At 44.4% G+C, this 13504-nt stretch overlaps 2 protein-coding genes across 2 annotated transcripts; both read left to right on the top strand.

Annotated features, from left to right (window-relative positions):
• Positions 1–1429: 1429 nt before the first annotated feature.
• Positions 1430–6511, top strand: LOC311244801 (transmembrane emp24 domain-containing protein 6-like; the record flags this gene model as incomplete). The annotated part of the gene is made up of 4 exons (XM_084334488.1): positions 1430–1669; positions 2739–2865; positions 4166–4341; positions 6278–6511. 4 exons carry the CDS (start codon positions 1430–1432, stop codon positions 6509–6511), a joined length of 777 nt encoding a protein of 258 aa, XP_084190614.1.
• A 2575-nt stretch (positions 6512–9086) lies between these two features.
• Positions 9087–13275, top strand: LOC311244802 (transmembrane emp24 domain-containing protein 6-like; the record flags this gene model as incomplete). Its single annotated transcript, XM_084334489.1, has 4 exons — positions 9087–9290; positions 11510–11636; positions 11950–12104; positions 13054–13275. The coding sequence occupies 4 exons, from the start codon at positions 9087–9089 to the stop codon at positions 13273–13275; spliced, it is 708 nt and encodes a 235-aa protein (XP_084190615.1).
• Positions 13276–13504: the final 229 nt, after the last annotated feature.

Raw genomic sequence — 13504 nt, forward strand, 5'->3', positions numbered from 1 at the left:
CAGGCTTCCTGGCTCGAGACCAAAAGATAACTTTCTGACAGGAGCTCGAGACCAAAAGAAAACTTTCTGACAGGAGCTCGATAGCTAGTGTATTGTTTCATTACACTTGTTTAATTGTTTATTTAAAATGAATCAAATGCAGGAACGTATTGCAGAGGCGGTCCGAAAGTACCAACATTTATATAATAGCGGGTCTAAAGATTACAAGGATAGCATTATGACGATGAATTCGTGGAAGGAGATTGGGGAAACAATGGGGATGGACTGGGTTGATGTGGCGATATAACTATATTACACTATATACAAGAACACAAGCGAAAACAAACATAAACAGGGCTATTATTATACTAACGATGTATGGTTGAGAAGGGAAATCCATTTGTAATTGCTAGAGTGCGCACCTTCGGCTGCCCAAAGTATTCAGGCTGGGCGCGCTCGAGCCGCACATCCGGGGTACATTTTGTTGCATCATAGGCTGCGCGTTGATTTTGCAGAAGCATAAAGGTAATGTGTCTGCAACACCGTTGCTTTGTCGATGTTGTGTTGAAGTTGCTTTGAAGTTTCTGTAGCATGCAGAGGCCTTTAGACACAGGGGCCTCCCCTTCTGAGGGGGTTTTGAACCCCGGCTAAAAGTACATCATGATCACTTTTGTTACAAGATATTCTATTAACCGTTTTTTTTAATACACACATACTTAATATGTGCACATTAGCATAACTGTTGTACTACAATTTAGAAACCCAGCCAGACTCACCTATTCTCTCTCCAGAGTTTGATTTGGCTCAAAACCGCTCTCAAAGAGCACCTACGGGTGGCTGCAATTAGAAACTGGACCCTGTAAATGTCCAAATCGGATGTATATGTTTTTTATGATCTCTTTTTACTACACAGTTCTGTATATATCTGTTAGTCGTGTATGTCATAAATGTCCTGATGAATTGAAAATGGGGGACCCCGGTGTGTAAACGAGACGAAAGTCTTTCTCTGGTCTGCATCCTCTTAGCAGTTTGTTTTGTTTGATTGACGGATTGCAGAATGGGTACAATACAGTACGGCTCAATACACACAATTGTTAAGGGGATGCAGACCAGAGAAAGACTTCCGTCTTGTCAGGGTCCCTCATTTTCAATTCATCATAATGTGTAATTATTATAATTGTATTGAGCCCTACTGTATTGTACCAATTCTGCAATCTGTTAATAAAGTTTTCAATCAATCAATCAATCAATCAGGCTTAGCAACTCCTAACCCTGCAGGTCTGTATGTATTGGAACAGAGCCACGGGACCGGAGCCCACCACCTGTGACGGGACCGCCCTGTTCCCACAGAGGGGGGGACGTCGTTCTAGTGTTGGTTAATCATTTTCACCACGCGGTGCCATGTCGGGCACACGGCGGGCCTGAAACGACACCTTCATTTGAACCAGCCATGTTGTCACGTAGCCGGCTACCGCGTATCATCGTTACCGTGGCGGCGGCGTTGTCGTGGTGGTTATTATCGGGCCAGGTTCTGTGCGGTCCCACCGAGGACCTGCACCCCGACATGAGCGACCAGCAGCTGTTCTGGGGCGCCGACCAGTACGACTTCTCCATCCTGCTGCCGGCCTCGGGGCTGGAGTGTGTCTGGCACTTCTCGCACCGCGGCGAGCGCTTCTACCTCACTTTCATGGTAACTGAATCTTTCTTTTCTTTTATTTATTTAACCTTTATTTATCCAGGCAAGCAATTAAGAACAAATTATTATAATACAAAAGCAGCCTGCCTGTCCAAAAAGCAAAGGCCTTTTGTGGGAAGGGGGCGGTGGGAGGCTGTAAAACAAAAACAAGGTTATGTACACGCATACAAGTAAATAAAATACAAAATGACAGTAGCAATAGTATACAAGAAGGACAACAATAAATAAGAGGGAGAGGGGGACAAAGAGAAAGGGAGAGCGAGAACCAGAGAGCTGTGTCCACTCTATGTGGTGGTAACAGGATGGTGGATACTTTTGATGATTGTGGAGTTTTCTCTCCATTATAGGTTCTGTGACTTATATTTCAGTTCAAATTAAAAAGACTAAATATAAAAAAAAAAAAAAAGTATAATAGTATACTGTATCAATCAATCAAATGTATTTGTATTTAGACATGACACTTGTCAATCAAAGTGCTTCACAGTAAGTCGCATAGCACAAAAAAAAGGGGGAAAGTGCTAAAGTATAAAATACACAGCAAATATAGAATGGAATGGAATATAGTTTTTTGGTGTGTCAGGTTAACATATGGTTTAGTTTCCACATGGTTGCCTTTTCATTCAACTCAGTTGTTTCTCTCTCTCTCTCATTATGATTTTTGGGTCAAGGTACATTCGCCAATCTCCCCAAGTGGATTGATAAAGGAATATCTTATCTTATTGTAGGCAGGATCCCTGATGGCAGAATTAAAGTGTGTGTGTGCGCGTGTGCGTGTGTGTGTGTGTGTGTGTGTGTGTGTGCGCGTGTGTGTGTGTGTGTGTGGGTGCGTGTGTGTGTGGGTGCGTGTGTGTGTGCGTGTGTGTGTGCGTGTGTGTGTGTGGGTGCGTGTGTGTGTGCGTGCGTGTGTGTGTGCGTGTGTGTGTGTGCGCGTGTGTGCGTGTGTGTCTGTGTGTGGGTGCGTGTGTGTGCGTGTGTGTGTGTGTGTGTGTGTGTGCGTGTGTGTGTGTGTGTGTGTGTGTGTGTGTGTGCGTGTGTGTGTGTGTGTGTGTGTGTGTGTGCGTAGGTCCAGTGGGTGACGGGCGTTGGACACGACAGACACCTGTCCGTCTCTGTTAACTCTCCCAGCGGTCTGCTGGTGTCCACTGTGGACGATGCCACCGGTCAGATCTACTTCGAATCTGAGGAGACAGGTCCGGTTTCCTTTTTTTTTTATACATTTTTTTTTTATATATATATATATATTTTTTATTTTCAGTTTTTATAGTTTCACAAATAGTATGTTGCCAGGCACTGTCACGTCAATGAACAAACATACACCATATACATATACTGTACACTAATGACGCAAGGGGCTGATTTACTGACATATATATATATATATATTTTTTTTTTTATTATTATTTTTTTTTTAATACAAGGGAGGACATTGAGAATCACTTATGTTCTAGCTAAGCATTCCAAAAAGGGAATCTTTCAATCTTTCTTAAATTAGTTATTAAACCATAAACATGCCACACACACACACACACACACATCATTACTTTTTGCCTCATCTTGTTGTTATATCTCTCCAATCCAATCCAATCCAACTTTATTTGTATAGCACATTTAAAAACAACATGGTTGACCAAAGTGCTTCACAGTGAAAACCATAATATAGTAAAAAAAAAAAAAAACATAAACACAATACAGAGTACACAGAACTACAAACAAAATTACAGCAGCAGACTACATTTTCTTAAAAGCTAGGGAGAACAAATGTGTTTTAAGATGGGACTTAAACACTGGGAGCGTTGGGGCCAGCCTAATGTGGGGGGGGGGGGGGGGGGGGGGGGGCAACTCGTTCCACAGTTTGGGGGCTGCAACCCCTGTTTTTTAGCCTGGATTTAGGGACAACAAGGAGGGACTGGTCAGCAGACCTCAGAGACCGTGATGGGGTGTAGGGGGGTGCAGGATCTCGGTGAGGTAGGGTGGGGCCAGACCATTCATTGCTTTATAAGCAAACAGCAGTGTATGTTATGTACACTTGACGTGACTGTAAATGAGGGAATCCTCAGTTGCCTTTTGAGTTTAAATAAAAGTTTGACATTAAAGGAAATACACGTTGCGATGTAAAACCAAAACCAGGCGTGCATTATAATAGTTGAGTGTGGCCACTTTATTCGCCGTATCAGGTCAATTAAACTTGTAAATCTGTTGTAAATTCATCCGTCTGCTTCTCTTCATCCACTCAAATCTTCCTGGACTTTTTCTTTTAAATCTTACACTTTTTACTGTACACTTACTGTATATCTCTGTATATTTTGACTGTATATTTTATATTTTAGAATGTATATACATAACATAGAAAATGTATATCCCGAATCATATTCTATTCTTATTCTTATTTGTGACTTTTGTTTTTGACTACCTACATGTTTACTGTGAGTGGTGATCTGTAGCGCTGGATTTCCCTCAGGATAAATAAAGTATTTCCATTCTATTCTACAGGTTTCTACCAGATGTGCTTCAGTAACTTCCACAACCGCTTCGGCAGCATGCAGGTCTTCCTGAACTTCGGCGTGTACTACGACGGCATGAACGACGCTGTGAGGCAGAAGGAGGAAGAGAAGAGGAAGAAAGAGGAAGTCAGCCAGGACCTCAACAACACTCTGTCGGCCATAGAGGTTCACTAGTGTACACACACACACAACCATATCTGTTTGCTCAGTGTTATTCATTTAGTATGTTACTTACCAACCAGTCAACCTAGTCTGACACTGTTACCTGGTAGCTGCCCAGTACAACCACAGCCTGACACTGTTAACTGCCCAGTACAACCACAGCCTGACACTGTTAACTGCCCAGTACAACCACAGCCTGACACTGTTAACTGCCCAGTACAACCACAGCCTGACACTGTTAACTGCCCAGTACAACCACAGCCTGACACTGTTAACTGCCCAGTACAACCACAGCCTGACACTGTTACCTGGTAGCTGCCCAGTACAACCACAGCCTGACACTGTTAACTGCCCAGTACAACCACAGCCTGACACTGTTAACTGCCCAGTACAACCACAGCCTGACACTGTTAACTGCCCAGTACAACCACAGCCTGACACTGTTAACTGCCCAGTACAACCACAGCCTGACACTGTTAACTGCCCAGTACAACCACAGCCTGACACTGTTAACTGCCCAGTACAACCACAGCCTGACACTGTTACCTGCCCAGTACAACCACAGCCTGACACTGTTAACTGCCCAGTACAACCACAGCCTGACACTGTTAACTGCCCAGTACAACCACAGCCTGACACTGTTACCTGCCCAGTACAACCACAGCCTGACACTGTTAACTGCCCAGTACAACCACAGCCTGACACTGTTAACTGCCCAGTACAACCACAGCCTGACACTGTTAACTGCCCAGTACAACCACAGCCTGACACTGTTACCTGGTAGCTGCCCAGTACAACCACAGCCTGACACTGTTACCTGGTAGCTGCCCAGTACAACCACAGCCTGACACTGTTACCTGGTAGCTGCCCAGTACAACCACAGCCTGACACTGTTACCTGGTAGCTGCCCAGTACAACCACAGCCTGACACTGTTAACTGCCCAGTACAACCACAGCCTGACACTGTTACCTGGTAACTGCCCAGTACAACCACAGCCTGACACTGTTACATGGTAGCTGTCAATTGTGCTGGTAGTTGAGTGCCTTCCTTCCTCAAGGTTGCTTCAGCAGTGGTTGCTGGGGGAGGGGAAAGCGTTGCTCATTCACTTCCCCCTCTCAGATTCTCCTGCTTGTCCTGGAAATCAAACCAGCGACATTACCGGTCACAACAAAGGTTCTCTAACCTCTAGGCCACCACTGCCCCCTAATCATCTAAAAAAAAAATGCCTCTTTAGTCTTTTGTGACTTTTGACATACATCCTGTTATTTCCATGATCCGTTTAGTGTTATACTGAGTATCATTAACAAACGTTGTTACTAAATAATGTGTGCTTGACATGGTTGTGTAGTCATGTACATTTGAATAATGTAAGATCTCAACCGATCAACCATCTTTAGTCATCAAAAAAGTCAAACAATTTTTTTTTTATTTCGTATCATCCAATTCAACCCTCCCCTGTCACGAACGCTGTTTCTTGCCTCCCACAAGCCGGCTGCAATGTGGACTAAGTCATACATAGCACAAGTCCCCTCCGGTACTTGAGGTAACAGCAGTCGCATCTTTTCACCTGCGCAGCTCGATCTCTCAGTGGCGAGGAGTAACGCGTGGGAGGCTCACGCTGCCCCCGACACTTCCTGATTCTACTGCGCAGGCGCACCAACCGACCTGTAGGAGTCGCTGTCCACAACGCCCGATCCCCACCCATCAGTTTCCCACCCCCTGATACGGCCAATGTGTATTAGTGCGGACGACCAGCTAAACTGAAAGCAATGTGGAGCGCTGGGATCGAACAGGCGAGCCCAGCGTCTCCGTCATTCGTGGCGAGCGCCTTGCCCACTACGCCACGTAGCCGCCCCAAAAAGTCAAACAATTTTTTAAGACTTTTTTTTTCTTTCTTATTTTAATTTCTTTTACATACGTCTCTCCCTCCACCCCCAGGACACCACACACAGGTTGGAGAACCAGGTCTTCCACATGTTCCGATACTACAACTTTGTCCGCATGCGGAAAAGCGGCGACTACTACATCCTCAAGTCCAACGCCCTGTACGTCACCTGGTGGTCCGCGGCCCAGAGCGCCGTCATCGTCACGGCCGGATACCTGCAGCTCTTCTTCCTCAAGAGGCTCTTCCACACCAAGACCCCCAACGAGGGCGCGAGGCCGCGCTGCTGACCACGCTCCTCCACACCGAGACCCCCACCGAGGGTGCGAGGCCGCGCTGCTGACCACGCTCCTCCACACCGAGACCCCCACCGAGGGCGCGAGGCCGCGCTGCTGCTGACCACGCTCCTCCACACCGAGACCCCCACCGAGGGCGCGAGGCCGCGCTGCTGCTGACCACGCTCCTCCACACCGAGACCCCCACCGAGGGCGCGAGGCCGCGCTGCTGCTGACCACGCTCCTCCACACCGAGACCCCCACCGAGGGCGCGAGGCCGCGCTGCTGCTGACCACGCTCCTCCACACCGAGACCCCCACCGAGGGCGCGAGGCCGCGCTGCTGCTGACCACGCTCCTCCACACCGAGACCCCCACCGAGGGCGCGAGGCCGCGCTGCTGCTGACCACGCTCCGGGTCCGGAACACTCTCATTCTCTAGTTGGTCGTCGTTTCAGTGGAACCTTTTTTCCACGTCATTTATAGAAAGTTAATTAGAAATAAATCACACTTTTCACAATGTGTCATACCAATTTCTTTATGGAGTGCGTCGTTTTATCAGCGGTGCGGTGTTTAGCACAGCCAGCTCTGGAAGCGGAGATTATCGTTGGCAGGGTTTTATATCATTAAAAGCCCCGGTCCGGAGTCTTTGGCCATACTAGATTCAAGTTATAGTTACACAGTGACGTCCGGGGTTCCATCCTAGAGGCAAACATCTTTCCTGTGGAAAGAAATGGCAACCAATGTAATAAAAAAAAAGTCAACCAACGAACAAGATTCTTGTACCGGATCTCCTCTCTGGTAAACAAGAATACCCTGAAGACTCATTCAAGGGACTATGCTTGCACCTCCTGGTACCAAAGCACCTCAAAGGCACTAAAAACAAGATTACAAACATCACAAAACAAACTTTAATAATATCCATTCTCATCTGAAGTATAGCTGCTATACACTTCACAATATACACTTTAATAATATCCATTCTCATCTGAAGTCTAGCTGTTATACTCTCCACAATATACACTTTAATAATATACAGTACATTCTCATCTGAAGTCTAGCTGCTATACTCTCCACAATATACACTTTAATAATATCCATTCTCATCTGAAGTCTAGCTGCTATACTCCACAATATACACTTTAATAATATCCATTCTCATCTGACGTCTAGCTGCTATACTCTCAACAATATACACTTTAATAATATCCATTCTCATCTGACGTCTAGCTGCTATACTCTCCACAATATACACTTTAATAATATACATTCTCATCTGAAGTCTAGCTGCTATACTCTCCACAATATACACTTTAATAATATACATTCTCATCTGAAGTATAGCTGCTATACTCTCCACAATATACACTTTAATAATATCCATTCTCATCTGACGTCTAGCTGCTATACTCTCCACAATATACACTTTAATAATATCCATTCTCATCTGAAGTCTAGCTGTTATACTCTTCACAATATAGACTTTAATAATATACATTCTCATCTGAAGTCTAGCTGTTATACTCTTCACAATATACACTTTAATAATATACAGTACATTCTCATCTGAAGTATAGCTGCTATACACTTCACAATATACACTTTAATAATATCCATTCTCATCTGAAGTCTAGCTGCTATACTCTCCACAATATACACTTTAATAATATACATTCTCATCTGAAGTATAGCTGCTATACACTTCACAATATACACTTTAATAATATCCATTCTCATCTGAAGTCTAGCTGTTATACTCTCCACAATATACACTTTAATAATATACAGTACATTCTCATCTGAAGTCTAGCTGCTATACTCTCCACAATATACACTTTAATAATATCCATTCTCATCTGAAGTCTAGCTGCTATACTCCACAATATACACTTTAATAATATCCATTCTCATCTGACGTCTAGCTGCTATACTCTCAACAATATACACTTTAATAATATCCATTCTCATCTGACGTCTAGCTGCTATACTCTCCACAATATACACTTTAATAATATACATTCTCATCTGAAGTCTAGCTGCTATACTCTCCACAATATACACTTTAATAATATACATTCTCATCTGAAGTATAGCTGCTATACTCTCCACAATATACACTTTAATAATATCCATTCTCATCTGACGTCTAGCTGCTATACTCTCCACAATATACACTTTAATAATATCCATTCTCATCTGAAGTCTAGCTGCTCTACACTTTCACTCTCCGTTCATTCACTGTTGGTGGTTGTATCTTTTGCCACGAACGCCAACAAATCTTTCACAGCCTTAAAATAACTAAACAAGCATATGATTTCAAACATATGAAACTCACACTTTGTGGTCACATACTCCAGAGTCTTTGTGTTAGAAGTACAAACAAACAATGGGCATCATAAAAAAACAACCTGTCTCTCCCGTCCCCATAGTTTGTGTTTAGCGGTGGGGGGGGGGGGTTGCTATCTACCCATTCTGTTTGCATTTCTACTGCGGAATGGGCCTTTTATCGTTCTCCTCCACCACATATCTTAGAATCAACATAAGAGAACTCAGGGTAGCCTACCTCCTTGTCGGTGAGCGCAGCCGAGCAGCCATGCGGTGGTACGTGGCTCTCCTGGTGGTGTTCACCGCGCACGGTGTCCAGGGACAGAAGACCGAGCCCCAGCTCGCCCAGGCGGGTGGCAGCCTGTTCCGAGGAGCGGACCGCTACGACTTTGCCATCGTCATGTCTGGGTCCGGGATGGACTGCTTCTGGCACTTTGCCCACCAGAGTGGCAGCTTCTACCTGACGACTATGGTACTCGTATTTCGGTCTTCTTTTACAAAGCAATGAGTACATTACATACATATACACCAGGGCGACAGTGGCTCGGGAGGTAGAGCAGTCATCTGGCAATCCGGAGGTTCCCGGTTCGATTCCCGCTCCTCCCGGGCAGCGATGTGTCCTTGAGCAAGACACTTAACCCCTAATTGTTCCCGATGAGCAGGTCGGCACCTTGCATGGTCGCCTCCGCCGTCGATGAGTGAACGGGTAAAATGTGAGGAACAAATTTGTAAAGCGTTTTGGATAAAAGCGCGTATAAAAAAAAAAGCAGCCATATATACAGTAGTAGGACATTTATATTTAAAACAATTATTATAATAAAAAACGTGTAGGCTGAAGCCGAGGCTTATGTTGCCTACCCTTTTTACATTACATTTTTATATATATAAAAAAAGAAAGAAAAGAAAACAAAAGGTTACGGAGGGTTCATAGTTATAGTGTACACTACAGTAATATACAAAACGTATACACATTTTTATTTCTGTCACAGTTGTAATATACAGTTATATTATAATAAAATATAATTAGGATTATAATAAAGTTGTATATTTATTTATGTATCACCTTATATTTGAAAATGTTCTTACATTTATTAATCGAACTACAAATTTTTTTATTCATTGTCACAGTTATTCCACAGGTTTACCCCTTTAACAGATATACATCTACTTTTAATATTCAGGCTTGCCTTTGTGTTTTTGAATATCCATATTTGTCCATCCATATTTGTATGGTATTCTTATATTTACAGAATATATATATATACACACACACATATTTGCCTGCATATAACCCATAGCTCTGTATGATTGCATGTACAAATGGTGTATATACCATATATATATATATATATATTTATTCTCACCACATATATTATATCTATCCACACCTGTCTGTATTTACCTGCACATAGTCCTTTTACATATCTGTAGATATTATATCTATATCTGTACATCCCTTACCTACTAGTTACACTGCTGACCAGTACGACTTACTACCATACTGTCTTTACACCTGTATCACTGTACATATTATACTACAACTCTACATACATGATTTATTGATTGATTGAAAACGTATTAACAGATTGCAGAATGGGTACAATACAATACATCTGATTAGCACTACACCCAGTACTACTAATTTATATATGTTGTACCCAGTATAATCACCTGTACATTGTATATATTGCTGTTGCACTTTACCGCTACACTTGCACTCTGGTTGGATGCCAAACTTATTTTCGTTGTACTGTACTTGTGCTGCGTGATGACGACACATTTGAATCTAATCTAGGCCTGTGCACTTAGCCGAGGACTGTCGTTCGACTTGTTTCATTTCATGTCAATGAAAGTTCTTGCGTGCAAATTGCATGGAATGAAATGTGGTCGAATGTGTTTTGAAACACACCCATGTGCCAGCCTCGATTCACACCTGCTTCTCCTTGGCCTTATCGAGCTGACTTTCAAGGTGATAACAATTGTTTGAATTCGCTTATCTTTGTCTACATCAGCATACTACTGTTTGTATACCACTTGCATAAATGAGGTTTGCACACGTGTGTGGCATAGTAATCTTGCTGAATTGAATCAGTAATGCGTGTGTGTGTGTGTGTGTGTGCGCCAGGGGCGTAGCTGGGGGGGGGTAGCTTAGGATGATTCCAAGGGCCCAGCACTGGGGGGGGGGGGGGGGGCCCAAAAAAAAAAAACATCCTTTACTAAGCTCACCCACCAACAGTGCAGGTGCTGAACTGCTGATCCGAATGTATAGGTAAAAACCATATTATGCGTTTTCATCAATAAAAAATTGGCCAAATTTTTTTTCCGCTCAAGCGCTTACGCGCGCTCGCATTCACTGGGGGCCTACAAATACATTCTTTCATGGGGCCCAGAATCTGGAGCTACACCCCTGGTGTGCGCGCTCGTGCGTGCGTGTGTGTGTGTGGGCGACTGTGGTTCGGGAGGTGGAGCAGCCGGTTCGATTCCCGCTCCTCCCGGGCAGCGTGTCGATGTGCCCTTGAGCAAGACACTTAACCCCCTAATTGCTCCCGATGAGCAGGTCGGCACCTCGCATGGTCGCCTCCGCCGTCGCTGTGAACGGGGTAGAAATGTGAGGAACAAAATTGTAAAGCGCTTTGGATAAAATAATGTGTGTGTTTGTGTGGATTTATAAATGTTTGTGTGTGTTTGCAGGTGCAGTGGGTGACAGGCATGGCCAGTGAACATCGTCTCTACGTGACCGTCATCTCACCAGAGGGGGTCCTCATGGCGTCAACAAACGATGCCATTGGTCAAATCATATTTGAAACCCCGGTGACAGGTACAATGTTGTTGTCACACGGTGTCATTTTCAACCGGAATCAGAAACTCTGACATATATATACGTCAAATACATCGAATGTACATGAATTTTTATCGGTGACAAAAAATAATACGTACTGACACGCTTGGTACAATAATACCAGTATCGTTTACAGTTGTGCCCTTCCTTCCTACTGACTTGTCGTACAGAACTTGTAAGTCGCTTTGGATCAAAGCGTTCAGCTAAATGACTAAATGTAAATGTAGCGGCAGCGTGAGTATCTGGTACAAAGCTCCCATCTCTGATGGTACCTGCAACTGCCTCTCTGTAGGTTTTTATCAGATGTGTCTGTTGAACGACCACAACCGGTTTGGACGTGTGCGGGTGTTCCTCAGCTTCGGCGTGTACTACAGTGGCTTCAGCGAGGCCAAGCGAGACGCAGAGGAGGAAGGGAGAGCTCTGAACAGCACGTTGTCCAGTATTGAGGTATTTGGCCAACAGGGTGTATAAGTGCTGTAAGTGGTATTTTTTCTTTTGTTTGTTAAAACCTCTTAACAATCGTCCCCAAAAGTGGCCATTTTAGTTTTCGTTTTTGAGGACTGCATACTTTTTTTTTTTGCAAATCAAAATACTATACTTTATACTTATAGCACATGAATGAGCCTGGTCTCTTTTGAAAGATGACATTCTGATGTTTCTGATACAATAAAGTAAAAAAAATCACTTTTGGTGCTAATGAAATAGAGTAACATAGGTCTGAACTTGAGTTGTAGAAAAACTTGTTACTCACGTTTTTCTGTAGTAGTTAGTAGTCCAGAAGTAGTATTTCCAAAAAGATTGCTATGGCTGAAAAAACACCCTGGGTCCATAACCTGACGTCTTCCATAAGAATCCGTTCAGAGATTTGTGTTTAGAAGCGGTTTTGGTCAAAAGTGATAGAGCTCAGAAAATGACTTCAATGCATTCGATGGAGAATTCTCTTCCTGTTTTGGCTTGTGACTTTTCACCTATCCCTGATTCGCTCATTCCCACGTGGGGTACCCTTGGAAAGCCCCATTCATTGGTTACAACCCTGTAGACCAGTTTCCTCTCTGTGCGTTCAGTAGAAAGCTACAGTATCTGGCTGCACGTTAGCCTAGCTTAGCACAATGAATGGAAGCGGACAGTGCCGGTTAGCCTAGGCATTGTCCAACTAACACCTCTCCCCGAAGGCTAACCGGCACTGTCCGCTTCCATTCATTGTGCTAAGCTAGGCTAACGTGCAGCCAGATAGCTTTCTACTGAACGCACACAGAGAGGAAACCTATCTTCTTGTCTCTCTCTCTGGAGAAGACGGCGAGCTAAGTTCCCAAAATGTTGGCGCGCTCCTTTAACTTTAACGTAATGTGTTTGTGCCCACCTGTGGTGTTCCGCTGTGCCCGGTGTGCCCTTCCAGGAGAGCGTCTGGAGGCTGCAGACCGACACCTTGCACATGTGGAGACACTACAACTACGCTCGCATGAGGAAAGCTGCCGACCACCACATCCTGCTGTCCAACCACAGCTACGTGACGTGGTGGTCAGCCACCCAGACCCTGGCCATCGTCCTGGCCGGCTGCCTGCAGCTTCTCTACCTCAGGAGGCTGTTCCACACAGACCCTCAGAGGCCACGGTGCTGAGCTGAGCTGGGGGTCATCCCTATGTTCCCCGGGTCCTATGTTCCCCGGTCCCGAAAAAGGCTTCTAGATCAGCCATTGATGATATGATATGACACAATGTAGTAGTAGTAGTAGTAGTAGTAGTAGTAGTAGTAGTAGTAGTAGTAGTAGTAGTAGCAGCAGCAGCAGCAGCAGCAGCAGCAGCAGCAGCAGCAGCAGCAGCAGCAGCAGCAGTAGTAGTAGCAGTAGT

The sequence above is a fragment of the Notolepis coatsorum genome, assembly GCF_963971535.1.
Source record: "Notolepis coatsorum genome assembly, chromosome: 18".
Classification (NCBI taxonomy): domain Eukaryota; kingdom Metazoa; phylum Chordata; class Actinopteri; order Aulopiformes; family Paralepididae; genus Notolepis; species Notolepis coatsorum.